This window comes from Buteo buteo, chromosome 16 (genome assembly GCF_964188355.1).
Source record: "Buteo buteo chromosome 16, bButBut1.hap1.1, whole genome shotgun sequence".
NCBI classification, from domain to species: domain Eukaryota; kingdom Metazoa; phylum Chordata; class Aves; order Accipitriformes; family Accipitridae; genus Buteo; species Buteo buteo.
This window is the reverse complement of record NC_134186.1, coordinates 11,036,701-11,064,197: the sequence shown is the minus strand read 5'-3', so window position 1 is coordinate 11,064,197 and position 27,497 is coordinate 11,036,701. Positions and strand designations below refer to the sequence as shown.

Here is a 27,497-nt window from a genome sequence, read left to right as displayed (position 1 = left end):
AGCCTGGGCAGGGAAAAGAAGATCCTGCTGCTTAAACAGGCTATTTGGTGACAACTGCTGTGCATCAATTATGGCTGGAAGGCAGAGGCAGTCACAAATGGACCCATCAGCTTTTTGGGGTCCCAAAATAACATGTACCTGAAGGAGCTGGTGAGGCAGTGAGCCTGGAAAGCCATGACTCTCCCTGCAGGTCAGGCCATTTCATTTTCATCCATGGCAGGATAGCAGTGTCCTTGGTGTCCACTTCACCCTCCACCTTGACGGCACGGAGCCATCTCACATTTCTGCCCCTGAGAAACAGCAAAGCAGGTTAATGTGGCTGCAGATTTCCCTTAGTTGTTTGCTGGTGCTGGAAGGGCAGATGAACAAACGAGCTGTGGACAGTGGGGAACAACATAAAATCCCAGAGCAAATGGCACCATTTGGGATTGCTCGGCCACACGCCCCAGGGAAGGAGAGTGATGCTCTCTATCCTGCAATGCCCCATAAATCTGATGCCACCTCTGCATGGGGGCAGATGCAGATAGTGGGATGCTGTGGGGCAATTTCTCCCTGGGATGAGGGGGTAAGCCCTGCCGAAAGGCTCCTGTGGCAATAGGCAGCTGCAGTTGTGGGCTCCCCGCCAGCAGCTGTGCCCGGAGTGGGATCTGGAGGCCAATCTCGCAGCCAAGACAGCGCCATTCATCGGCACTCAATAAACAAAAGTGCCTTGCTGTTTTATCTGGGAGATAAGCATTCATGGCATGAGATTGCTTTCCCTTGCACTCTCTGCTGAGTGTGGGCACCTGCGTCAGCTGCCAAAGGAGCCAGCGCACTGCTGCGGTGGGACACGCTGCAGAGAGGCATGCAGGAACGGGGACTGCTGGGTATCAGGCAACCCTGAGGCTGAAGCCCCATGGGTGCGAGGCATGGCAAGATGCTGGTGTGTACTGGAGGTCGCCAGTGCTGTGGGTTGTGTTTTGCGAGCCAGCTCATGACACATTACCTGTTAGCACTCCAGGGTCAACACTGCAGCTCTAAAAGTCACTTACAAAGGGAAGAAAATTCTACTGTTATGCCTTTTTGGCTTCTTGATGATCAATGATGGAAGTCTGAAAGCTTTTTGCTTTGTTTTTTTTTCAGAGATTTCATTGCCGAGCCTTGATTTTCCTGCTTTTGCTGGAGAAAAGTGGCAGGAGAGTTAGCTGGTGGGAATTGAGGAACACTTGTGTGCCTTGAGCATCAGGGACTTTCCTCCCACTATTTGTTAGGCATTTAAATCAAGTAGCTACTAAGAAGATGTCTGCAACCTCCTCCCAAGGAGTGATGGCCAGAGGGGACAGACAAACCATGTATGCTGGTTCACCTGCATGGTCTTGCAGCCTTGAGCTCTTGGGGACAACAGAGCCAGGCTTGGGGTAGAGCTGTCCCCTTCCCACATCCCCTTCACTCTTCAGCTGCATCCACATCCCCTCTCACTTCTGTAATGTCAAGTTGTCTGCAGAGAAAATGAAACCAGACCTGCTGGGTCAATGGTTTCTGGGTGATTCCTGGCATCCAAGCTGACCGCCAGCTGTGGATCTGTTCCACATTTGTTCCTTTTATTCATACCATTTGGCTGTACTCTCAGCAGTCGGATGCTGGATGCCTCCCCTATCACCTCTGTGCTGTTACCTTTGGCAACGCATCCTGTGGTCCCAATGGAGAACGAGATCAGGCTTGGTTGAGATTGATTTTTCCAGAAAACAACGTTGACCAGTGCTAATTATATGTTACTGCCTCTTCAATCTTTATCAATTAAATCATCTACCAGTGCTCTGATAATCATGTCCAGGATGGCCACCAGGCCAAGGGAGCAGTGACCAAACTTGTCCAATTTGGCTTTTTTAAGCATTGGTTTAATACCCACACTCATCAGGCACTTGGGGATTTCACAGCGCTCCACAATTTATTAAAACAGAAAGCAATACAAATGGGGAAAGAAACTGAAAAATGCAACCTTGTGAAAGCTTCTTTCTTTGCCAGCAGACTGAACTTGACCTGTGTCCTTGGCAGGGCTAAACCAGCCAATGGCCTCTCTGGCAGCTGGGCTGAAAGCAGTGCCGGATTTTGAGACTCATGTAGGGGCAGCTTTATGACAAACTGAGCACAAACCTGGTGTAATGATCCCATAGGTACCATGATGATGATGATGTTGCCTTGTACGGGAGGTCCTGAGCTCTGCTGTTCACCTCGTATCAAACGCAGACATTGCTGCTTTTGAAGCTCCACTTTGTACCAAACGCTTTTAAATCTCTCTTGTGTCTGTCAGAAGAAAAAATTTATGTCTGAGAGCAGAGGAAACCCTGACAACCTGGCACTCGCTGAATGTGAACTTTCTTCCTCTGCTTTTTTTATCCCCTCTCTTAAAGGCTGCCGGAAGAAATGGGTCCTTTGCGCTATGCAGGTTACAAAGAGCAGTTGTTTTTATGCAGCAGAACCAAAAATAAAAATGAGTGATTGCAGTCCTCTTAAAAATCAACGTAAAGCTGGATGGCATTAACCTCCTCTTTGCCAGGGGATGGTACTGTCCTACCAGCACATCTATGGGATGGCATTTTATGATAAATGGTATAATCTATCCCCCTCAATCCACGCCGAGTTCAGTTCAGCTTTTGTCCGAGCTGGTACAGCGCACTGAAACCTACCAAAGCCTTTGGAAAACAGGGCAGAGCGGGGACCCGCCACCACCAAGGAAGGGGGCAGGAAGGAGTTATGCCACTGGTGAATGGGAAGGGGTGACCACAGCTCCCCCCAGCTCTGTTGCCCCGTTCCCCGAACTAGGGAAGCCCTGTGTCAGTGCCCACCAGCACCTTCCCAAGGACGTGGTGGAGACAAGGCTGTGGGGTTGGATAGACTATGCCAGTGGCTCCCTGCTCACAGCACTTGCATTTTGCTCCTGTGATGATCCCCATCCAGTACACACCAAAAAAATGGCCATGACGCACAAGTCTCCTTCCTCGGTCAGGCACCACCTTTCTGGAGTGAGCTTTGTCACCTCCTGTGCTGTATCTTCTTGTGTTTTGCCCAGCCCAGGTTGAAAAGTGCACAAGCTGCTCCCTTTTTCACCTACATCCAACTCATCGGCACTGGCTTCCGATGCTTCACCGACCTCTGGTTTACATCTTCTTCTCACCTTGGGTTGCAGGTCCCTGGCTGTGATAACAAGCTCCAGGTGCGTGCACAACTGATGTTTCTGGGCTGTTCATCATGACTCCATACAGTTGTCGCTTCTCCCGTGTACACAGTCTCCTCATTAGCTTGACACACTCCACCACCCTTGTAGCCGCTCTTCTCTGATCATCTCCAATTCATTGCACTGGCTGTGTGTTTGTGCTCCGCTGGCTCCCGTGAGCCTTCGGTGCAGAGCTGGTAACCCCATGCTCGCTGTGTCTGACATAGCGTGGTGGTGCCCGGTGCTCGTGAGCCGTGAGGGATGCTCCTACATCGTACTGCTCTTACAGATGCACTCCCTGGAGATCTTTTCCTCTTCCCTCGGTGGTGTCACGCCTGTGGCTGCCATCCCAAGGGGCACAGAGATCTGGCTGGCTACCGCTGTCCTCCTCGCCTTCTTGCTTAGTTTCCAAAGCCCACTGAAACGGTCTCCGCGGATGTCCTCATGCGAGGACTCAGGCCCCGTTACGCTCCTGAAACCGCGACGGAGCCTATTAAACCTGAAGGTGATGCCCGCCTGTGGCCCGGAGGCTCTCCGGCGGAGCAGCAGGCGGCACAGCACGGTGACCCAACCGCCCACAACTGGCTTGGTCTTTATTTTGAAGGGAATGACGGATTTATTATTCCTCCTCCACCCCCCCAATTTTCACTCGTCCCGTCGTTCCACCCACCCTCGTGCCGCTCCGCCGGCTGCCTGCAAGATGGCTGACGGGCGGGGTGAGGGAGCGCGCACCTCGCCCTGCGGCGGGGCGAGGGCTGCCTGCTGTCGGAGGGGAGGGCAGGGACAGCCCCGCTCCCCCCCGGCGGCTCTCGGCGCCGGGGCACGCCGCGCCCCGGGGAGGGCCCAGGCCGGGGGAGGCCGCGGCGAAGGCCCGGCCGCCCCGGCCCGCGTTGCCACGGCGACGCGGCGGCCGCCCCGGCGGGGAGGGCCCGGCGCCGGCGGCGGGTTTTCCTGCGCCGGGCGCGGCCAGCGGGGGCAGAGCTGAGCCGGGCCGGGCCGCGCCGCGCCGAGGAGCTCCGCGCGCCGAGGAGCTCCGCACCCCGTGCCGCACCGGCCTCCGGCCCCGGCGGGAACCCCGCCGCCGCCGCCCCCGCCCCGGACCGGTGAGTGCGGGTGCGGCCCCTCCGCGGCCCTCGGGAGGCGCCGCCGGCGGTCCCGGCACCCCTCCGGCCGCCGCCGGGCTGCGGCTCGCCTTCCCCGGCCTGGCCCCTGCTGCACCGGCCCCTTCGTCTCTCGCCCCGGCCCCTCTCTTCAGGGGTGTGCCGGGCCCCCCTCCCTCATCTCTGGTCCCTGGCGGGCCGGCCCCCCACCCGGGGGGCTGCGGGCTGCCCTGCCCCCCCCCCCATGCACCCCCCTCACCCCGGGGGCTGCGGGCTGCCCTGGCCCCCCCTTGTGCCCCCCTCACCCCGGGGGGTGTAAGCCCTCCCGGCCCCCCACCTGCTCCCCTCAGCCTGAGATGTGCCGGTCCCCCCGGCCGGCCACTCCCCTCATCCCGGGGGGAGGGGGTCTCTCTGCCCGAATTTGGGGCTGGGGGCGCAGGTGCCCGTGTGTCAGAGCCGAGCCCGGGGGAGATCGCCCCGTGCCCCCCGTGTTGCTGGGCTCGCCCTTGCCGGGCGTTGGGGGCTGTAGCGGTGTCACCCTTCCTCTCCCCGCCTTCGCCGGGGAAATCGCGGGTGACACGTGTGCGGTTTCAGCCGTGTCCTTTAGTGCCCCGGAGCTGCTGCTTTTTATATCAAAAGCGACTTGCATGTTTCCCCGGGACTCCTGATTGCTGGGGTGATCTGTAGGATTGTAGCCTCTGGCCACCCCGGTCGCGGGGCAGCGTCCTGCATCCGAGTTCCTTCCAGGCTCTACTAAGCCAGATCTGGGCCTCTCTGAGGTAGGTCAAGGTTATTGTGCTCTTTCTCCCGTGGATGGGGAACATGCCGATGTGGATAGGCTGTGGGATCTCCTCAAGGTCACCCTGGGAACTGGACCCCAAGCATCCTCTCCTCTCTTGCTGTGCTCTCCGGAGCTGCCAGGCTCCTGCTGGGCAAGGGCACAGTGGTAGAAATCGGATTTTCCAGTGCTCCGGGCCTCTCTCCTGCAGGGCTTCTCAGCTTTTAGTTTCTACTCCTTGCCAGGCTGTCAGTAACAAACGTCAGAGCAGGATCCCAGCTATATTTCTTTGGCCTAATATGTTTTAGGTATTAGGTGTTTACAGTTAAAGTCTCGGTGTTTTTACCGTAGCACGTTCATCTCCGAGAGTCTTGCTGCTGTTAGGATCTGTGCTCTCATGGCATGGCTGCTGCTGTTAGGACTGTATCTGCAGTGATTTTGATCACTGCAAGTCACTGTGGCTTTGCCTGTCAAGAACTCGCTTCTTGGCAATGGCAAGCAAAAGGCAATCAGACTAGAGTGGTACTCGGCTGATAATGATATATACCGTGGGGCTTGGATGGCGGTTGTCTGCTTGTCCTTGGCTTGTGTTTTGCTTTCCAGGCAAATAAAGGTATAGATGAGGTCTAATAGGAGGGGTTACTGTAACCTCTTCACCACAAAATAAATTCCCTTTGAATGTCTTGCCTGTAGAATTTTTAACTGTGCGCTACTACTGCTTCTCATTCTTCACACAGGTACAATTTTTCTCCTGGTGCTGTGCCCTTAGGCTCATTCGTTCACTGAGTGCCCGTCATAGTACGGAGTGTTACGTTTTGAGGGCGATGGTGATTGGTGGCAGAGATGGATGGCCGAGTTGGAACAGGGAGCAAATCTGTGTCGTAAATTGGAGCCCGGCACTGCTCTGAAGGGAAGTCTGCAGTCTTGGTTGATGCCCAGCAATCTTGTTAATGTCTTACTAAGATGCCAGGGCCCTAGAAGATCCTCCTGCTGCCATTTTAAGAAGGGGTAGTGTGCTGTATTAAGTTACTAGGAGGTAGAAATCACTGACAGCCTGTCAGCGCCATTTGCTCCCCTTTTTCTGCCAAGATTTAAATTAGTGTGCAAGATGGGGGAATTATGTACCTGGCTGGCCAAGGTGACAGCAGCATGTACACATGGAAGTAGTCCCCCTGCTCGCTTGCGCATCGTCTTTTTTGTTGTAGCTCTCTAGCAGGGCAAAGGTGTGATGGAAAGAAGGGACCGAGATGCAGTGGCTGGGGTTTGGTGTCCCTCAAAGCCTGGGAGCCATGAGGATTTGGAGCTGTGCTCTGATGAGGATGTTATAATGGGGAAAGTCTCGCTTAGGAGCTGTAAGCATTTCACGTGCCTATACAGTTGTTCTTGCGTAACTGTTGTCATGCTGAGAATTGTAAAATAGCAGGAGGGAGAGATTTTCTGGAGTAGGACAGCAGCGTTTTCAGGTGGGAAAACATTGTGTTGTGTTTAGCTAGAATTTAACATGTTTAGATCTAGCATCCCTGACCTGCGGCCCAGTTTTGCAGATTCCCCTAAGAACAGCTTTTCCGTGAGGGGTAAAGCCCAATCTAGGGAACACCCTCATTGCAGTATAGGGGATGACCATGCAATGCTGTGAAAATAGTAAATTATCCCTGGCACTCTGGGTTCTATCTAAATAATCTGCAACCAGGAGGCTTGAACAGGAGTGACTGATGAGTTGCTCCTTCTCCCTCAGCAAGGAGCACCTAGGCATGGTGTAGGGCTGCATGGTCTCCCATCTCTGGTCCTCCGAAGGGCTGGGCTTTGGGTTTGCTGCTGGGCTGGGGGTTACTTGTTTTACAGGTGCTGGCAAACGTCTGGATTTTCTTTTGCCCCACTGTGGAAATAAAATGCTTTTGGGGGGCAATCGCCAAATTCACAGTGGCTGCTGGAAGGTGGTATGTCCTTGTGAAATTTGGGAGGTGAAAGGCTTGTGTGGCAAGAAGAAAAGTTTAGCAGTGTTGAACATAGCTGCAGAGGGACTCGTGTTCCTTGGTGCTGTCTCGCAGCACATCTGCCTTGTTCCAGTGCGATGCTTTCTATTGTCATTTGATCCCTGGGCTCACTTTGGGTCAAGGAACTGCTAACGTTTTGCACTGCCAACTTTCCAGTGCCAGCAAGATGCCCTGTGCAGGGTGTATCTCTTAATAGGCTGTTTCTATCTGCCTGAGATCATATTGTGCTGCCAGAATGACATAAAAGAGCTTTGAACTAGGCCCCAAGGGGGAAAGAAAAGGGGTGGAAAAAAGCAAAATATTTCTGTTCCATTGTTAGGAGATCCTGCGCTGGGGAGATGATGTGTAACCAAATCAGGTTTGCAATGGCTGGGACAAATGAGCTTCCTTGTGATCCTGAGTGCTGCAGTTCATGTGTATTACGGTAGGATGCTCATGTCCTGTGAAAGGAGTTTCTGCAGTTACCCCTTTTCTAGGATCTTTCAGAACAGAGAGGCATTTCTCCTAAGCCTGCCTTGTTCCTGGCTGTCCTTTTTCAGAGTGGTTTTTTTTCTCTGTTGTCTTTTGTTTGTTTGTTTTGTTTTTCCCCAGAATGAAGTTTCAGCAGAGCTACTGGGAGGTCAGTGGTGTCCCAGAGCTGTGCACTTTGGCCCTTGACTGGAGTAAGTTTCTCTGGCAGAGGCAGTGGAGCAAATTTGGTTTGCACCAGCTGAGGCTGGGCCATCATGTCAGAGCCCTCGAGCTACAGGAAGAGCCTGGGCACACAGCCTCTTTAGCCTGTCACTTACAAGTTTGTTAACGTCCTGTTAGGCTTCCGGTTGGACACGCTTATCTCCCAGCTGCCTCTGCTCCTCTGTTTAAATCTGCAATACTGTGTATGGACAAGTGCCTGCTCTGCTCCTTCAACAGCAGCAGTGCAGGATGGGGAAGGATCTGTCCTATCACAGCATCCTGCCTTCTGCTACTGCAGTTACATAAGGACTGGTTATTGTTCCTTTTACATGTCTGTATGCGTTCACCTAAATCCTTAACTGTGTTTTCAGGAAATGCAAAAGCCTGCTTTGATGCCCATGTTTGCACATTCGGGCTTTCTTAGGAGTACCCAAATGTCTGCACTACCAGAAGGTTAGGAGCATTGGAATTATCAGTTACTTACCATGGCAAATAAGCTATGTACGGATGCTGCCTATGCAAGCCAGTGCATTGTTTTTATTTTTTATTCTTGAATGTATCATACACACTGCATATGTTTCATTGTGCATTTCTCATAAATGGCTGCATGGACTCTAACCTTGCTGGAGCCAGTTGCCTTGTCTATCTGCAGTGAGACAGCGGGATGTGACTGCAAGCACCTCTTCTTCTCCGCTGCTGAAGGGGTGCCTGAGGTCTAGCAAGACAGTGTGTTTTGGCTTTCCTGGTGCTGTGGTTTGATGAAGCCTTCCTCCTTCTGCAAGGCTGAGTCGTCTGGCCTGTGCCTGATTGGAGCAGGGACTGTCTTTTGGCCATATCCAGCTAAGAGCACAGTGGCTTGCTAGAGCTAATGCTGTGTTGCTCCAGCTAATCCTAACAGCAGATAAATAATTTTTTCCTATCCTCTTCTGTTTGCCTTCCAGTGCAAAGGTAGCAGGAAGGAGGCGGTGGATTGAGCTGTCCAATGCAAAACTGGGTGTTGCTTTAACCTTGCAGTATTGATTGCTGGGTAGTTTCAGTTGTTGTGAAGATAAAGTAACAGGGGCTGCAAAAGCTTTAGAAAACAAGGCAAAACCCCAGACAAACCCAGTGAAAAGACCTTGTCACTCTGGGTGGTTTGGATTTCTGTCTGGCAGTTTTCTCTTGCACATCTGCAAATATAAAAGCTTTGAATACTTGCTGTCTTGGGAGGGCTGCCCACATGGAGATTATTTGCTTGGGGAAGGGAAAGGCACCTGGGCAGCAATGCTTGTTTGGTGTCAGGAGAAATGTGATGGGATACCCTTTATTTAATTTGTGGGGTCTCTGTTGATCTTGATCTAATGCAGCCTGTGGTGAGCTGCTCACAGGAATGTAGTCTTAGTTTATTTTGTTAAACCTTTTCATAACCAGTTCTTGTTCTTGTTTCGGTGGTGCTGTTGTGGGTGGGTGGCTATGCCTTGTCAAACCTCCCTGTGCCCTGCTCCTTCCTTTGGTGCTGATACTGGAGTGTGGCTTATCAGGAGAGCTGTCTGGATTTTTTTTCTTTCCTGGGTCTGCAGCATTTATCCAGAGGCCAGGAGGAGAGGGGTTGATTTTGATTCAGCTGAGTTTCCCACAGTGGCATGAATTTGAGCAGCTGGGGATGACCGAAGTCCCATGAAAGACTGTCTGTGCCCCACCTGAAGTTTGGCTCCATGTTTGAGGCTCATGCTCTCGATTTAAAGGCTGTCCCAAATATGAGGAGCTTCGCAGACAAAGTGGGGAGAGGGAAGGAGAAGGAAAACTTCCCCTCTTATAGAGGACAGTGGTGCTGCTGCACTGAGTGACTAACTGTCTTGGAGGAGGCCTTTGGGAAGAGAGAAGGTGTGTCCTTTTCTTTTTTAATTAGAGCACAAAGATGTGGGACTTCCAGCAAGTCATTTTAGTAGGAGAGAGATGCTGTGTGGGTGAGCTCTTAGTTTGGATCAAGCCAGAAGCCAGTCCAGTAGCCGTGATCCTTCATTTCTGAATTCAACCAGAGCTCCCAGTGAATCCTTTTTGCTCTGTCAAGGGGCTGTGCTGTGTGATGTGAAAGCTCCTAGCCAGGGCAAGCACTGGCTTTGTGTGGATAAACGTGTGGAAGGAGGCGGTAGGAAGTGGTATGCTTAGTCTGGACCAGTGCATCTGCCATTTCTGTTGCTGCTGAGTACTGTGTCTTTGTCACTGTGGTGTCTGACCCCTTACTGCCTTTAATGGGTGTGCTGCCTGCACGCCTTGGCAGAGGAGACAAGGGCAGTTCCCTGTTGCCTGCTGGGTAGGGTGGGATGGAAACATGTTCTCCAAGGCCATGTGCAGACTGAGAGCTTGTTTGGTGCCCTGTTCAGTGCTGTGCTCTTTGCTCTGTGATAGTTAGGGATTTATAAAAAAAGAAAAAAGAAGGAAGGATGTTTTATCGACAGGATATGTCAGGGGCTAGCTGTGAATTTGGGTACTGCTTTCTCCTTTGCCACAGATTCAGAGCGTGACCTTGGATAAGCAGTAAAATATCTGTCTCTGACCCTGTCCCCTACAATCAAATAGGGACGGCAGCACTTCTAGGGTTTCGGCACTTGTACACAATAGCAATGGCAGCTGTTGCAGAAGGTATGATCTGATGTAGTAAATGGTCTCTCCTTCTGGGCGCTTCATTTTCCTTTTATGTTTTGTGTTGACTTTCTCAGGGATGGGAGTAGCTTCCTTTTCCATGTCCTGGGTAAGCTGAGCTCTTCTCTGTAAGGCAACGGGAGCACTTGTTGGTTCATCTCATCCTTTGGGAGCAGAAGGCTATTTTCTAAGGGTAGTAGTTCTGTTAAAGGACATAAAGCTCATTGTGTTGGCCTGCCCCCCTTCCCCTGAACTGTCCCATTTGCTTTGTTAGCAGCTAAATGTGTGCATGACCTGAGCAGCTGTTGTCTTTTTGATGCCCCCCCCCCCTTTTTTTCCCCCCAGAAACTTAAAATGAAGATTCATTGGTGCCCCTGGTTCTTCAAAACTAGTGGAGAGCTTGAAGGAAATAGCTTGGATACTGAAGTGATAAGCGCTAGAGAAATGCCAGACGCTATATAAACAACTAAACTCAGCCCCCGGCCCTTCCTGAAAGAGGGATAATTTGCAGAAATACTTCAACAGATGGTCTGAATTTGGCTTTGGAAAGGGGAGAAGAAATGCCAGGCCGCTGCTGAGCTGCGTGTGGGCGCGTGCCCGAGTGCCCCGTGCGATGTGCTGCCTGCCAGCATGCTCCTGGGGAGGCTGAGCAGGCTGCTCCGGCACCGTCCACGTGCTCGGAAGGCATCCGCACACCGCTGACTCAGTCTCTGCAGCTCTGCCGGGTCCCTGGCATGGAGCGAGCTCCCGCTTCCCCTGTGGTGAGGTTTGGCTGTGCCTGCTTGCTGGACCGTTCTGGTGGAGGTGAGCCATGGCCAGTTTGCAGAGGCACGGGGTCAGCTCATGGGAGAGAGGCTGCAGAGCTGCCGTGCAGCTTGTGAGACGTTGCTCAGCATGCGGGTGAGACTGTGGGAAGGCTGCGGCATGATCTGACACCGGGTTGTCTCTCACACTGGTGTGGTTACCTGGACCTGTGACAGTTCTAATTGAGGTGGTCTGGAGCTGGAAGCAAACAGATCAGCCATGGCAAAGGGCTGTTTGGACACACCTCTGCATATACGCAGGCCGACAAACTTGCTGGTAGCCTGAAAGGGTATGGAATGGGAGGGGGTTTACGTGTCATGGTCAGGGAACCTGATGAACCCTGGCAGAACTGGCTGCTGTGGCCAACTTCCCCTCTCCCCTGATGAGGTTACTGCTCTTGCAGGGGAAGGAGAACATGGTTTCCCCAGCTGGTACCAGACCTGGGGTCCTGATACCAACCGTGGCAGCAGCAGAGTGCTGCACCACCTCTTGTGTGGGCTCTGCTGTGGGGCAGGCAGGTTCCCAGGTCAGTAGCCACAGCTGGCTCTGGTGGGGATTGTGAATTGGAGCCCAGAAGTCCTTGTCCGAGGACCTCTGGAGCAGAGCGTTGTGTCTGGTTCCTGCATGGCCAAACCGCTGTTAGTCTCCCGATGCAACGTGCCTGTTACACTGCTCGCTGGCATGACAGTTCGTTGTGTCTAATGTTATTTGCTGTTCCTGCCATGCACTCTTTGGCAAGACAGTGTTGGCTGGTAGTTGGAGCAGGGCTGCGAGGTGTGCTTCAGGGATGAATTTTTTTAATTTTTTTTTTAAACTTTCTGAAAAGAGGTCTAATTCTTAAGCAATGCAAGATGAATTGCTTTACAGAGGATGCTTAATGCATCAGGTAAATTCTTGTGTATACATCTGGCAGGTAGCAGCATTGCACTGCACATGCAGAGTAGCCAGGTAAGACATTTAATGTCCAGAGAATGACTTTCCAAGTTCGACTTATTTCACTTCTTTCCTCTCACTCCTTTTCCTTCCTTGTGTTACCCATCTCCTTCTGCTGTGTTTAGGTGAGCAGGACTGCATGTGTTTTCATTTGCCTGTAGCCTCCTAAATATATTGTCTTCCTGCTGGGAACACCTTGCCTGCCTTGCAGCTTGCTGATTCAGTGCTCTGGGTGAGCAGGGAGCGGGTGGATGGATTATCCCACAGACTCACGAGTGTTGCAGTCCCCTTGACAATTCCTCTGCTTGTCACAGAGCATGTACAAGTTTCCCTGGAGTAACTGCTAACCTCTTTAGGAACAACATGACCCCTGTGGGGCCGCTGATGTACGATTAGCAAGGAACCATTTTGCTGTGATCTGAACAGCTTTGGCGTAAGCAAATAGCTGAGGTGGGAGAAGAGAAATGCTGTTTGTGATGCAGGAGCAGAGCAGGTACGTTCATGTACCCCCACAGCAAAGGGACTGGCAGCAGCAGTCGTGTATCACCATTCCCGTGGCTGAGAGGCAAGGAATATTGATGAACATGACATTTAACTGGCATTTCTTCTAGCATACTGGGAGCATTCATCAAATTCTGCCTTCAGCAGTGGGAAGTAATGAGATAAGCTTCCTTCCTCAGAAAGGTCTCTACCTGCTGTTGCAAAGTGTTTGGGAGGCTGGGAGGTGTCCTTTTGTTATCCTGTCTACTCTCCATGTCCGGTCTCTTGTACAAAAGGCACCTGAAATACAGTCTTGGCTCTAGCGAGCAGCTGAGCTTGCAGCCTGTACACCAGTGTTTGCATGCTTACATGGTGGCTTACTGCTCAATGCTTCTGTCACCTTGCCTTACGCGGAGCCCAGCTCCTAACTCCAGAGGGTGACACAGGAGAGTTTATGTCCTTTTTCACTCTGGGGTCCTGTTTCATTAACCTACAGTATTTTAGTATTGACACCCACGTTGGGGGCTGGCTCTCTCGGGGCACTGTGGCTTTGCTACAGGGACAGGGTGTGGGGTTTGCTGGACACATTGCTGTTCCAGCCAGGCTCATGCAGTCCCCCTTTGGGACTCTGAGTGACAGCTATCAGTTGACGTATAGCCCCACAGGGCTCTGGGTTTCTAAGTCTTTTAAATAATTTCATTCAGGACCCAGAAGCCCTTATCTCCCAGGCTTCCCTGGAGGGAATCTTGTTCTATTTTACTGTTGTTTATTGGGTGTTTGGTTTTTTTTCCAAGTGCCCACAGCAGTCAGGCTGCAGGCTGCTGCTGAGAGGGGCAACCCTGCTTCTCACTCCTGCCTCTCTCTTTTTGTGCCGGCCCAAGCATATGTGTGTTCACAGCTATGCATTGACCTGGGAATAGGCCTGGTCTGAAATGAGTTCCTCTAGTAGCTGGGGGAAGGAAGAGCTCCCTCCATTTTGGCAGTAGCCTGAAGTTATGCTGGACTAGTGGCTGAGTAACCACAGCCTCTGCTGGGAAAGAGAATCATGTGGCTTAAGAGAGATGCACTTTCCAGGGGCTAAAAATCCCTAGTATGGTTTCCTTCATGAAAATATTTGCATCTTCTCTGCCAACCCACTGTCAAGACTGCATTGAGCCTGTACCAATGCCTCTTTGTGCAGGACAAACTGCATTGTACTAACCCTTCCGCAGCCCTGGGTCTCACCTGGTGCCTGATTGTATATTCTCTCTTTGAGGAGGAGAGTCAGCATCATGTCTTTAAAATACCCTGCAATTCACATGGCATAGTCCTTGCTGCCAGAGAAAGGTGGTTGCTTTTCAGGCCTCCTGGGGATGGCCCTGATGCACACGGTACTGGAAGAAGTGGGAACAGAGGGTAGAAAACCCCACGCCTTTTCTTTGCTCTGGCACAGTACCCTAGCGTTCACAGGAACAAGCACGTGCTTCAGAAAGTGCTCGGTGAGCACGTGTCCTTGGAGATGCAAAGAAGTATGACCGACTTCCTTTCTTCTTCCTCTCCCTCCCTTGCATGCCCAGAGATGGTGGCAGTGCCTAGCAGACACCCTCAGCGTGAGCACAGCTGTTGCTGAGGAAGGCTCCTTGCCAGGGGTGGCAGAGGTGAGGGATCTGGTTACCCTTGGGCTGGAGAGATGGGAGGCTCCTCTCTGAGCATATCTGAACCTTGCTGGGGTTGTGTGTCTCTCTTTCCTGCTGTCTTTCTCCCTGCCGCAGTCTGTCCCTTCCCCTTCCCGTTTCTGAAGGCTCTGTTCCTGTTTTGACATGGGAGGTGCACACAGTCCTGCCCGCCTGCCTCCATTGCCAGGTTGGGTTTAGGGAGCCGGTTGGGATTGCCTAACTTGGTTGAGCTCACCCTGCAGCTTCCGTGTGCTGCCTGTCCAGCCGAGCTGTCCCTGGCTGACTTGGGGACGTGGAGGAGACAGGTCTGCGTGAGAAGCGGCGCGTGGCAGGATGCTGGGTGACTTGCAGCCCCCGGTGCTGCTGCGTGGCTGGAGGCTGCCGGTACCATGTGGTCTCTGTGGGAGAGGGGCTGCCTGCAGGGTCCCAGGCTCGTGGTCCCAATGCAGCGGGGTGTCATCCCGAGGCTTGTGATGTGCTCTGGGCCACGGAGGTTGGAAGGGACAAGCCAGCTGGCCCTTTGGAGAGGGGATCCCCTGTCTATCGTTGCACCAAGGGCTGGGTGAACGAGCAAGGCTTCTTGCATGTTAACGAGGCAGCTGGGCTGAGCAAGCTGTAGGGTGCAAGCCGCAGCGCTCCTCAGCGCTCCTCTGCTTCTCCTTTGAAAGCCATGTCAAGGCAAGTACTTTCTGCTCTCGAACAGCTATTATGAAAGAGCCTGGGTTTGCTGTGCCCTTCTTTCCCTTTGCCCTCAGGGCACGCTGGGCTTGTTTGAATTAATGTAATTAGCACATGCCTTATTAGCTCACTAAGGCACAAAGAACTCATGTATATTTGTAGCCAGGTTAAGCAGCCCCTATTAATTTAATAACCGTGTCCTCCTCAGTGCATGGCAACAGTTAATCGCTGGTGGTGACTCAGGATCAGCCAGCATGGAGGGAATTTGGGCAAGGTGTATATGTGTGCGGTTCTCTTTTATTGTGTTGTATTTTTATTAATGAGCAGAGCTGTGAAGGGAATTAGCAGCAGGCGCAGCAGACGGAAGGAAGCTTTCAGTGCTGGTTTGCTAAACAGCCAGCCCTGGATGTTTTCTATGCTCTATGCTGTCTGTAGAAAAGGATCTATAGAATGAATCAGCATGATGTGACACAGGCTGGGAGGCAGAAATACACAGAAATAAACTTTAGCAACCCATGCTTGAACTCTGCTCCAAACAGGTTATGAACTAGGTACTGATAGTAGTTTTGCTTCGTTGTCTACCCTGTTTCCCCTCAGTGAATCCTGGGGCAGAGGAAGTGGCTGGTGTATTCTAGCGCTGCTCATAACTGAGACTGCGAAAGGGCAAGCTTCTCGTGAAAGGACAAAAAATAGTTGCAAGCAGTTTCATTCTCTGCAGTACTATGGTCCTCAGTCCCTTTTTCTGGCCTGGATTTTGCCACTCACAGAGCTTAGCGTCCTGTGGGATGCTGCCAAGATGCTTGCCACCAGGTTTTTTGTTGGTTTGTTTTTGGTTTTGTTTTGTTTTTTTCCCCCCAGAAGATGCAGGTGATGGGGATGAATGCCAGTTTGTGCTCTACCACCCCGGAATGATGCAGCCTGCGAGTCCAGGATGGTGGTGTGTGTCTCTGTTCCTGTAGTCCTGCATGTGGGATAGTAAGGTCCTGTACTGCTTCTAAAACTAGTGAGTTAAGCATTTTAGGGGCTCTTTTCAGCCAAGATCACTACACATGCAGAGGAGGCTTCCCGCATTTCTTCTCTTCTTCTCCTTCCTATAGTAATCACAGGTCATGCTCTTTGTGGTGTTGTGAGCTGGAAGGAGGAGCAGGAAGAGTGGTACTAGAAAGCAGGTGATGTGCTCGCACAGTTTTGGTCAGGTTTTCTGCAATTAGCTGTTGGGTGAGATGCAGGTATCCTGCCTGGTCCCCCTCCCTCTTTTTACTTTTCTCATTTGCTGTTTCTCCCCCTTGCCAAGTAAGCTTGGGCTGTCAAGGCCAGAACTGTTCCTGGTCATCATGAGCTTGTTCAGGAGCATCATTGAGAAGATGAGGCTGTTACAGGCAGACAGGCAAGGAAACCCCATGAAATTGGACAGAAGTGCGTATGTGCTTGTAATAATGTGCCCTTTCACTGCAGCTGGTGGGGGACCAAGTCCCCAGGCTCCAGCAGAGATGATGAGCTCTTCTGGCTTGCATCTGCTGAGGACCTGGCCCTCCTGGGAGGCACAGTAGGAAAATAAAAGTGTCTGTGAGATCTCCATGGAGTTACAGGGCATGCACATGAGTCCTTCTGCAGCAGGTTGGAGCAGATAAATTTATTTCTTCTTCCTTAGAGCCTGTTCCTGGGACAACTCAATGTTTGGATGAAGGTACTGTGAGTGGTTAGTGGGGTGAGGAGCTGCCACAGTATATGTTGTACTGGTGGTATGGAAGGACCCATGTGCAGCTCCTAATGGGTGCATTGCAGGAAAAAAAAAAAAAAAAAAAAAGGAAAAAGTCTGCAGGAGCAGAAATGGTTGCTGAGGTACCTTGGATGCTGGCTGGAGGTGGTGATTTCTTTTTCCTCTTTTTTTTTTTTCTTTTCTCTGTTTCAGGGGCAGGAAGGGACAGTGCATGGCTTAGTGGGTAGGAGGCTTTCTGTGCAGGATCAGAGCAGTCCACTGGCTCAGAGCTGTGGGCCACTTGGCACACACCAAGACAGGAGTATTTTCCAGGCCAGCTTTTTTAGCCAGTGCGGATTTTTGTTCCCTTCTCTCTTCTCTGTTCGCTGCTTTGGATGAGTTTGGAGAAGGAAGGACCAGCCTTGACATAGTAGAGTTTAACCCAACAGCTTCATTGGTCTTCCCTTGTGCTGTGCTGTGGGAGCAGCCATGTGTCAGAGCCAGCTCAGCCGGCCTCTTGCTGGCTGCTGGGCTGGAAGGGATGGAGCTTAATTTGTAACCCTGGAGTAGCCGAAGTTGGGGCTATTTCTGGTGTGTGTCTTGTTCAACATCTACCTGAAGGAACACAAGGCAGGGGAAACAAACTTGGATTTGTGAGTTGTTTTTTCTCAAAAGAAGAAGAGTTTATATTCCCCCCTGCCCCCCTGCCTTTCAAAGAGAAAAAGCCTTTTCTAGGGCTGCATGCAGCATTCTGAGAAAAACTGTACTTGTCTTGTGACATGAAGGTGGTGGTCATCCACAAGTCAGTCCTTGACACAGCTGCTGCCAAGCTCTCTGACCTGTGGGCCATCGTCGGGGTCCTGGAGGCCTCAGCATTGCATCATGTCCATCCTGAGCGCCCCATGCTAGCCCCAAGGCAGGACCACCTGGGGCACAGCACTGACCTGCACTGACAGTCCTTCCCCTCTGCAGCCTTGGGTTTGGCCGCAGCGAGCCGGCACCATCCCAGGAGGATGCACTTCAAGGCATCTAATAGGAACAGCTCTGTGGGTGTTTGGGTGTTGCTCTGAGGAGGTACTGCTGCAATTTGGCCCCAAAAGGTGCTTATTCCTCCCAGCAGGGCTGCTGGCACCCCTTTTCTTTCAGAGGAGATGGGTCCGCTAAGAGCCAGGAGCCCTGGTTTTGTTGCTTGTGCAGAATGAATGGTCCCTTTCACGCCCCAGGACCTCAGCTCAGCGCTCTGCCTCATTCCTACCCAGTGAGCTAGAATCCAACCCTCTCTTTCCCTTGGGCTTCTTGGTAGTTTTTTTTTTATTATTGCTTTGTACATGGTGATTATTTTAAATTAGGAGGGGGGAACCTTTTTTCTAGTCTGCCAGTCTCTTGGCAGAGCACCCGAGTGAGGGATTTGCACCATTTAGTTTCTCAGTGGTAAGTCGTTCTGGATCAAAGGGCTGGTCTGTCTGTCACCGTCAGTTAGCTCTGCCTTTTCTGGACCACCACAGATTATTGAAGAGGAAATGCTATATATAAGTTCTAAGTTCGTTTGTTTTCCCAGCTCTACCTCCCATCTGCCAGACTCCCAGCTTGTCAGCGAAGCTGTCCTCTTTGTCCAGCTAATGCTGCCTGTCTCTGAACCTGTAATTTCATAAAAACTGGTATGGAGAACTGATCTGGAGGAAAGTGGGTTTAAAAATAGTTAGAATCACACCAGTTTGATGTGTGACTACATGATTTCTCAAGTGGCACTTGGAAAGGGGCATCACTGGCAATAAGCACCCACTTATGTCATCCAAAGATGTCCAAGCTGCAAACTTGCTTGTACACCAGCACGATCATATGTGGGCAATTTTACTATCTGTCAGTTAGCTTGTGATTCCACTGTTGGCTCTTCAGCTGCAAAATACCATAGACCATTATAAATTTAATTTAAATAATAATTTTCTCTAGAAGTTGCCACATATGTATAGTTCATTGTGATTGTGTATGGATTAGTTGTTCTGTAGCTACTTTTTACAGATCCCTTTGAATTGGTGCAGGGACTTGCAGGTCTCTACAGACCAAAGGTGGGAGCCCACCACTATTTTCAAGCAGAATGCCGGGCCTGAATTTCTGCTATGGCCATGCTCCAACCTCGTATCACCACATCACTGAAGATTTTATGATAAGAGATGCAAGGGGTTTTGGCCCTCTGGCTCCTACACCTCTTGGTCCATGTTTCTGTAGAAGCCATGGAGAGCCAAGACTGAGTTTGCCTTTGAGCATGAGTAGTTGTCTATAATTCAGAGGCATGTTACTTGTGTTGTAAGTGTTCAGAGGAATGAGAGGGGAGCAGGGCTGTCGCATGCTTGATGCAGCATTTGTGCAGAGCAGAGGAGCCAGGTCTCTCTCGAGTCATCCACTAGACCCAATTGCCTTTTTCAGAACTTGGAGAAGAGGCATGTTGAGATGGGGAGAGCACCAACAGCTCCCACGGGTTTCCTTTGCTCCCCTCTGTCTTGCCAGGGGTGCTGTGAGCACTTTTAGACCTGTCATCTCTCTCTCCTGTGAGGGAAGGCACTGCAGTTACTGCCTGATGAAAATGTTTTAATGTATTGCCCTCCTATGGAGTAGGACTCTGCTATGTGTTCTCAGTGAGATGACTGCAAGCTCATTTGTCCTGCTGAAACTTTCCCTCTGGTTCCTTCAGCTTGGCAGCCCCAATGTCTTGGACAGCAAGACTTGCCCTGAGTGAGTCATCTCTCCTTCTAATGGCTGTCCTCGCTCATCCCATCTGGCAGTTCAGCTGCAAAACCTCCAGGACAGGGACTGTCCTTGACAAGGTCTGTGCAGCCCCTAAAATAACAGGTCCCAGATCTGCACTGGGGCCTCTTGGTGTGCTGCAGTGCTGATACCCAAGCCCAGTTTCAAGATGAGCGTCAACTTTCTGGCTCTCAATCCAGGGCAGTTTCCCACAAGATGCAAAGTCAAAGGGCGTATCTGGCATTTGTTCCAGATTGGCACAGGCCTGCTCCTCGAGTCTTTCCATCTGACTTGAATGCAGATGGCTTGGCATTGAGCAGTTGCCCTTTGCAAACCTTTCTGCCCAGCTGAAGTGGGATGTGCTCTGGTAACTGGAGTATGATCTGGTGCTAGGACTTATGAACTGGACCCTGTTTCCTGAGCTGTCCTGGAGTAGAGCTGAGGGGTAGGAGAAGCATCTGGAAGAGAGATCATGTTGATGTGAGGAGAGGCCTCCATGGGACTCCCCCTGTTAAGCAACAGGGCAAATGGCTTCTGTACTAATCTCAGCAAGTTGCTGGTTATTTGGCCTGGAGAAGCTTTGCAGGTCAGGAAGGCACTTCTCTTGCTGCTCACAGTGTCTTTTGGAGGCCTTTCTCCAAGCCTTAGATCTCACAGAGGTGACGGAAGATGATTGTTGTCTTGACTTATTGCTTAAGGTTTCTCAGCAAAGCAGGCAAAGTCGCATGATGCTGTACTGGGAGTGGGGGGGCCAGCCTGTTGCTTCCAGCAGGACACAGAGCCCAGAGGGGAGAAAAACTGGGTGTGTTTTTCGTACTCCTTCTGCCCAGAGGCAGGAGGATCCCCACCTCCTTCCCTGCTCTTTTGCCCCCTTCCTTTCCAGTAATACCTGCTGCTTCACTCTGATCCTTGCTTTGGACTTGGCAGCCAGGTAAGCTTTTCCCAGTGAGGCTGAGGCCAAGCAGATAGAGGGACTGTTGCTAGGTGCAGTAAAGTGTCTGTCTGATGGCTTTGGGAACTTTTTTGCTTTGCATCAAGGTGGTCCTGCTGACTGAGGCCAGCCCGCAAATTGGGGTGGGGGGGGAAGAGAGAGCTGCCTCCAGCACATGGTGGGACTTTTGTCCATGAGATGGGAGGGTTGGTTGGACCAGGTCAAAAGCAGCTCTTGAGTGCTGAGCCCTCTCCCTCCTTGGAGAGTGGTGGAGGTGGCTGCGTTTCCAAGGCCAGTCTCTGCTGCCTCTGTTTTGTCTTCTTCACTGCTGTTGTGTGAAGATAAATGAGGTCTCTGAATTTCCTGTAATCTCAAATAAATCCTGGGGGAGAGGATAGCTGCAATACTGTTCATGCAGTACCAGAATATAGGACATTGCTGTAGTCCCAGGGGCTTGCAGGATTGTCTGCTGTGACACTTCCACCACGGCCCTGCTGTGGCTCCTGTCCTGTCAGAACATTATGGGTAACTACACTGCTCCGGATGGGTAAAGGATGTGGTGGGCAAGTGCCTCTAATAAGATGTTGGACTATTTCTGTTCATGGCTTGTTTTTTCCTAAGCTGGACTGTTGTCCTGGGAGCAGGGTGTTCCTCAGACTGCCCGTTGTGGTTGGAAATCCTGTCTGAAGGTAAAGGGCAAGTCAGCGACGGAGCTGGAATGAGACCTCAGGAGCCTTTGCTGCTAATCAGGAGTTTTGGTCCTCTTTTTCCCCTTTGTGGGCATCCAGGTAAATCTGTACTGCCACTACCTGTCTTTGGAAAGCCAAATGTCTCTGTAACATGCCCTCAGCCTGGGGACCATCCTGCACTGCCAGGGAACTTGCCTATTTCTTTGTGACTTGAAGGAGATGTTTTGAGGCATTCTATCATCACAAGGTCTCGCAGTATGGAGAAGTTAAGGCTCCCCAGACTGAGCCCAGTTTGCAAGGAGCATGGAGGCCAGATATGGGGGCAAAGTTTGCCTGCTGTTTTACAAGGGTGCCAGCCTGACTGTTTTCACTGTGAACGTGCTCTGACATTTTTGGCTGTAGATGGGAGAGTGCTGGGGGACACCTATGTCGAGCAGCCAGCGGGAGGGAAGCTGCACAAGGCAGAGGTAAGTTTTGGAGAACAGAAAGGACTGCAGGAGCTGTGAGCTCTTGTGGGAGGCTGTCGGGAAAGAGGAGTGCGCACCCTGTGTGCTGGGGCTCAGCATCCCTGCTCTCTTGCAAGCTGAGTGGGCACTGTGCCACTGAGCCTGTCCCCATGGGGGTGGGAGCAAGCCTACGGTGCAGGCAGGTGGCGTGGCACCTCCCCGCTGGGACTTTGGCCTTTTTTCACCTGAGGCAAGGGGGGGACCTGCCCTGGGCTTGGCGCTTTCAAAGCCCAGTGTCGTACGGGGACAGTTGGCCGCTGACTGTGAGGCAGGTGAGTTTGCGTCTGCAGCCCTGGGGCTTCTGCCTGGTGGCAGAATGGTACGAAGGGTCCATGCTATCCCACTGCACAGCTGGGGAGGTGACAGTCTATGACAGTGGGGGAGCGTCCACCAGCGTGTTCGAGAGCTGCTTTGTTTTGCTGAGGACTAATGCCATGCCTGGTGCTGCAAGGAAATTCATGGCAGTCCCTGCTTTTGAGGGCCTAAGGGCAAGCGAGCAGCAGAGATGAAACTGCTGCTGATTGCCTCCATCCCCTCTATCCTGAAATGTCCTGAGCAGGCAAGGGCCAAGTCAACAGCTTCTCCCCAGGTGAGATTTCCTGGTGCCAACTCCCTTGTGTGCTTTGTGCCTGGCACACATCTAGAAAGCAGCTTCTCTCTGGAAATACTTGCAGTTCAGTTTGCACTCCTTAAACCTTATTGTTGCGATGGCAGCTTTGCTTCAGTTGTTAGCAAAGCTTTGCAAGGTGTCCATACCTTCAAATGTGTTTGCGCTGTGAAAGAAAGCAGTGTGCTGATCCCAGAGGGTTTCTCTTCTCCCAGCAGGTACTAGTTGCTGATGGCTTCCCCTGCTGCCTCCCCCTTCCTCCTTCTCTGACTGTGAGTCATCGCATGGCTGTGTCCTCTCAACACAGTGGATGCTGGTGCAGCTTCTGAGCCCCGCTTCTTGATGTTGGCTTTTCTGGCTGGGGCACTGTTTGTCTGCTCTCAAGACAAATGGAAATGTGTGGAAGGGAGTCCTGTCTTCCCCTTCTGCCGTTTATTTTCAGGTCAAGGTTGTAGTCTGAATGTTTGCTTTCAGTGACAGCTGCAGCATTTGCTGGCTTCCAGTTCTCTCATCCCTGTCTGACCACTCTACACAAATGTTTGTGCTGGCACAAAAGCAGGCATGGGAACACATGTTTAGGTGTAGGGAGAGGATGGGATTGCTTCCTTTGGCAGCAGCGACAGCTGACGTTGGCTAAAGGTCTTCTGTCAAAACGGCAGCTTGCGTGCGCTCAGATAAATCGGCATGTCCAATGATCTGTGCCTGAGGGCTGGTGGAGGGCAGAAGCAAAGAGTCAGCCTTTGGGGTGGGGCTGCTGGCAGGACTGGGGGAGCTGGTGGACTGGGAGCCCGTAGCTGACTTGGAGGATGCCAGCGGTGGCTCTGGCAGCCTGGCAGAGGGAGAGCAGGACAAGAAGGAGGGTGCTGAGCTGTGGGGACCCCCAGGGTCAAACTGTGGGCAGAGCAGTGGCAGCTGGAGGTAGAGGTGGCAAACCACAGCCATAGGGCATTGCAATGGCAATAAATGTGTTGAGTGTGGTCACAGAGGTGTGGGTAAGCTTAATCTGTTTCTTCTCCCGTGATGTCTCAGCTTGTGGAGATGTTGGATGCCTGTATCTCCATCCAAGCTTGCTGGTGGCATACATGGCATGTGATGAGACCATGTGCCCGCTTCCATGCCCCAGGCTGGGCAGTGATTCTCTGGTAAGCACTTTTCCTTCGGGTGGTCAGGCAAGAACTGAAGGTTAATAGTCCAGTGCCGTGTCCCAGGCTGACCAGGAGTGCAGCAGGTTTGCAGTGTGCAAAGGTTGGCCATCCTGGAGAAAACCTTACCATCTGTGTAGCGTAGGTGGATGAGCGTGTGTGGTGTGTGGCAAGGCAGGGGAGCAAAATAGCACCATCTTGCCAGTGGCTGAGGCTGTGAGGACCAGATACATCCAAAGCTGGTTAGGTTTGCATTGTGGTACCCCCAATCTGGCTGCTCTTGTTGCTCTCTGGAGCTGGATTTTGGGAGCTGGGAAAAGGAAGAGGCTGGGTTGAGGAGGCTCCTGGGCTATCTACGTGTGGCAGTGTGAGCTTCGGGCCATTTGCACCGCTTCTCTGCCTAGCACGGAGGCAATTCCCCATGCTGTGGTGTGTGCGTTGCTCTGAAACTAATTTGCTTGATCATTTTAATAAATGTAGAAGGGACGTCCTGGTGTGTGAGTAATGGGGCATTAATCCATGCCTAGCTGTGTTAACAGCACTCTAGGAAGGAATTAACGCCACATAATTCATTGCCCATGCAGCTCTCGCTCTCTTAGTTATGGGATGTTTGATTTAGGAACTCCCTTCTATGAAGGCTGCTCAGCCTCTTCAGCTTTGAGGTGGGTCTCTGGCAGCTCTCATTTCCCCTGCCGATCTGCTACCAGTTTCCTCCCGGCTCCTGTGGTCCTCATGCCATGCAGGTTCCCAGTTCCAGCACTGCCATTGTCCACCTGGCTGTGAAGTTTAACCATACAAATACTTTCTGAGGCATCAGCACCTTTTTGGTGCTGCTGGCTTGTCTGCTGCCCCAATGCAGGTGCTGATGGGAGGTTTCCTGAGAAGATGCAAGCCCTGCTCTCTGACCCTACTCCCATAGGAAGCCCTGGAGCCACACCCCTGCTTGGCTGCAGAAGCTTTGCTTGCCTGCTTTTGTTTGCATTTTTTGGCTCCTGAGAGCACTGTGTTCCTGGGGAGATATACTTATGTCTTTACTTAATCTCTTTCCTTTCTAGGTTAAATGTATAATGTTGTTCTGGATTTGTTTTTTTTAATATCCTATAAAATTACCAGCATTTTCTTCCCAGCCTGTGTTTTTCCTCCTCAGGCTGCAGGACTGCAACTATTTTCCTGCCCTGGGAGGATCTGAGATCCGGCTCTCCCCAGGAACTCCCTGGCCAGGGCACTGGAGGCTTGATCATTCACCATCTTTTAAGGGACTCGGGGAGTTCTGTAGATTACAGCAAAGTGCTCAGATGGAGTTTGCAGTGACTTTGGGTTTGTTTTGCAAATGGTCATTTGCTGGAGCTCTGTTTAAACAAACAGAGCTCAATTAAGCTTTCCACTTCAGTGCATTAAAATCTCTTAATGCATTAAAATCCCCTGGCCATGGACATTCAGGCCTCCGTTGTGCCAGGTGCTGTATAAACAGTTATCAAGTGCTGGTGTCTGCTATAAAATGATCACATCGTTCTCTTCCCCTTGCTTGTCTGCGAGTTGAATAGCTTTTGTTAGGGGAGATGATACTAGTCCTGGCATTTGCTGGCCCTATGGCCAGCACCAAGGAAACCTGTAACTCTGCCTGGTTTTAAACTCAGGAAGATTGTTTTTACCCCTTCCTGCTGTGCAGTTGCAGCAGGAGCATCTGTTCCTTGGTGGGAAGCAGCAGCAGTTTTCCAGCTGGGTCAGACAGCTGGGGAGGGCTTTGCAGTTACCGGGCAGGTGGAGAGCTGAAGCCAAAAGTCAAAAGAAAAAAAGAGAGCAGAGAGCTAAACCCAGCTGTCCCAAGTTCCTATCAGTGCAGTAGCATCTTCTCCCACCCCCATCACGCTACTTCTGTCAGCAGGTATGAGGCAGCCCTGTGATACATTTGTGTGTCCATCAGTCTCCCACTCTTTCGGCTACCTGTCAGTGGTGAATATTAGCCTTGCTGTCTTCTCTTGCCTTGCCCTTTGCGATGAGTGCCTGGCCTCCTGGATGCCTCTCTGCAGGGAAGACTGCAGCAGGGGCAACAAAGCGGGGAGTTTGCCAGACCTTGGAGTGGGGTGTCAGGACCACTCGGTGCATGTATTTTGGCAGAGCTGCTGCCTCAATAAACAGAAATATCCTATTGAGGGTAGAGACATTATCAAGTGAGTTTTCATGGTTCAGGGCTTGTTTATGCCAGGGTTACAGGCTTTCAGCAACTGGTCTTCCTATATTTTTATATTTTGGTCTTGTTCTTGTTAAATTGATAGAGAATTAGATTAATCTGAAACAAACTACTCTTGTGGATGTGCATATGAAAGCACACGCAGTCAAAGGTGTAAGCGATTTTTACTCGGAAAGTGCAGACTTAGCTTATCTGGAGATTTTTAAGGTCTGCTTCCACAGATTAGTTGAGATCAGGTAAACTGTTTGAAGAGGGGTCACGGAAGGGATAGAAGGTGTAATACTGTAGTGTAGTGGGTGAGGTTCATGTGCAGTGTTTTGGAGAGGAGCCCTTTTCCGTAGCGAGCTCTGTGTGCTGGTCTCATGGCTTTGCCTGAATATGGGACTCCAGAAAAAGCAGTTTTAATCTCATGTTGTCCAAGCATGGGACTGTGCAAGTGCTTTCAGGCTGCCCTGTCCTTGGCACTTCATGTGACAGGGAGGGGAGCAGGTCAGTGCTGAACTGCATGTAACCTCACCCGCTCTCCTTCCCGTATCTGTTTGCACCATCAGCAGCTTTTTACACTTTCAGGGACCTTTTATTCTCAGGAATGCCTCTGGCCCTCAGGTTGTATCTCCAGAGCAGAAATGTAAGCCTGAAAGCCACCTTGTTGGATGTGAGATTCTGTGTGGCTTAGGAAATCTGCAATTAAGGGGCAAATTTCATTCCAGAGGCAAAGGGCAAAGATATCTCCTCTGCTTCTGGCTCGCCACCCAGGTGGCAGCTGGAAGGGCAGAGGGAGGATAGTGGCTGAGTGCTGCTGAGATGCCTGATGGAAGCGTGGGGCACCTGATTCCCAGGTTGGAAGTGAGGAGGAGACAAGGACACTTCCAGAAAGCTGAAGGTTGTGGCCACTTCTGAAATTTTCTCCAGAGTCCAGATTTCTTTGTGTAGTGACTTCTACCAGCTCTCGTTAAACAGGAGCAATTAGGAGTCTTAGAGAGAACCATTTCCCACAGACTTGGAGCTTCAGTGCTGTGCCAGTAGACACCGAGCTCAAAAGAGTGGTGCAAAGGGCAAAGTCACATCAATAGCTTGGGGAGGGAGAGGCACTACTTAAAAGACAATGTTGGCACAAGATGGAGCATGGGCTGTCCGTTTGGGCTGGGAAGTAGAGGAAGGATTGTAACCACTGGAGGAGCAGGTTTTTGAAGACTGTCCTTTAGAAACAGCATGTATGTGTTGGAGGGAAGTCTTGAACGGGTCTCGCGATGGCACGTGATTGTCTTGGGGTGGCTGGGTGGACCTGCAGAGAGTTGGAGGTCCACATGGTGCTGTGTGAAACGCTCCCTGGAGTTCCAGAGCGCTGTGATGGGTACAGCTGTCCTGGACGTTGGGCAGAGCTCGTGCACTGCCTGGCTGCTGCGCTTCCTCACGTGCTGCTGGAGCCTGATGACTCTGGCAGCTCTTCCCTCCATATGTGCTTGTATATTTATATATACACACACATTTATAAGGCTCCCTCTGGAGCTCAGTCTCCTCTCTGAGGTGACCAGGTGCTCCCTTAAGTCACTTGTTCCTCAGCTGGCCTTACCCTGCAGTCTGCCCAGTAGGACCTGAGCTTCAGGAAGAGTGTGTCTCAACTTTGTCTCCTTGGTGTCTTTCTCTCCTCTCCCAGGAAGAAACTGAAGTGAAAAAGAAGTGACTGAAAAAGAAATTAAGGAACGATTTGAAGGAACAGATTCATTTCTTAACAAGATCAAGTTTGAATTAAATGGCTGATAAACAGATCAGGTAACTTTTTAAAAAATTTTTGAGTTGTTGGTTGTGCTTTAGACTTTTCTTTTAAACTCTTTCAAACTTAATCCCTTTTGTGATACAGGAGGTTGGAAGAAATCACCTGATCATCTCTTCTGGCCTTAAACAGTTCTGATTCCATCTTTGCTCCTTTCTTACCAGCTTTTTTTCAACCTTCTCTTATTTTCTGTCTTTGCCATGTTGTCACATCTCTGCTTTCTTCAGTTCTTTTTTCTCACTGTCTTTTTCTTTCTGCCGTATGCTTTTTACCCTGCATGAGTCTGTTCCTTTTTGCTTCCTCTTTC

The 27,497-nt window shown here is 51.3% G+C and overlaps 1 protein-coding gene across 2 annotated transcripts in view; it reads left to right on the top strand.

Moving 5' to 3' along the window:
* The first annotated feature begins 4,163 nt into the window (after positions 1-4,163).
* Positions 4,164-27,497, top strand: part of SLC25A22 (solute carrier family 25 member 22) — a 55,302-nt gene continuing 31,968 nt past the window's right edge. Inside the window, exons 1-2 of one of the 2 annotated variants that reach the window (XM_075047841.1) lie at positions 4,164-4,296; positions 27,074-27,189. In XM_075047841.1, coding sequence (XP_074903942.1) covers positions 27,170-27,189 — 20 coding nt within the window. In that variant the 5' untranslated portion in view covers positions 4,164-4,296; positions 27,074-27,169. Of the gene's footprint in view, positions 4,297-4,967; positions 5,073-27,073; positions 27,190-27,497 lie in introns of those variants that run through there. The other variant, XM_075047842.1, reaches the window with a different exon arrangement.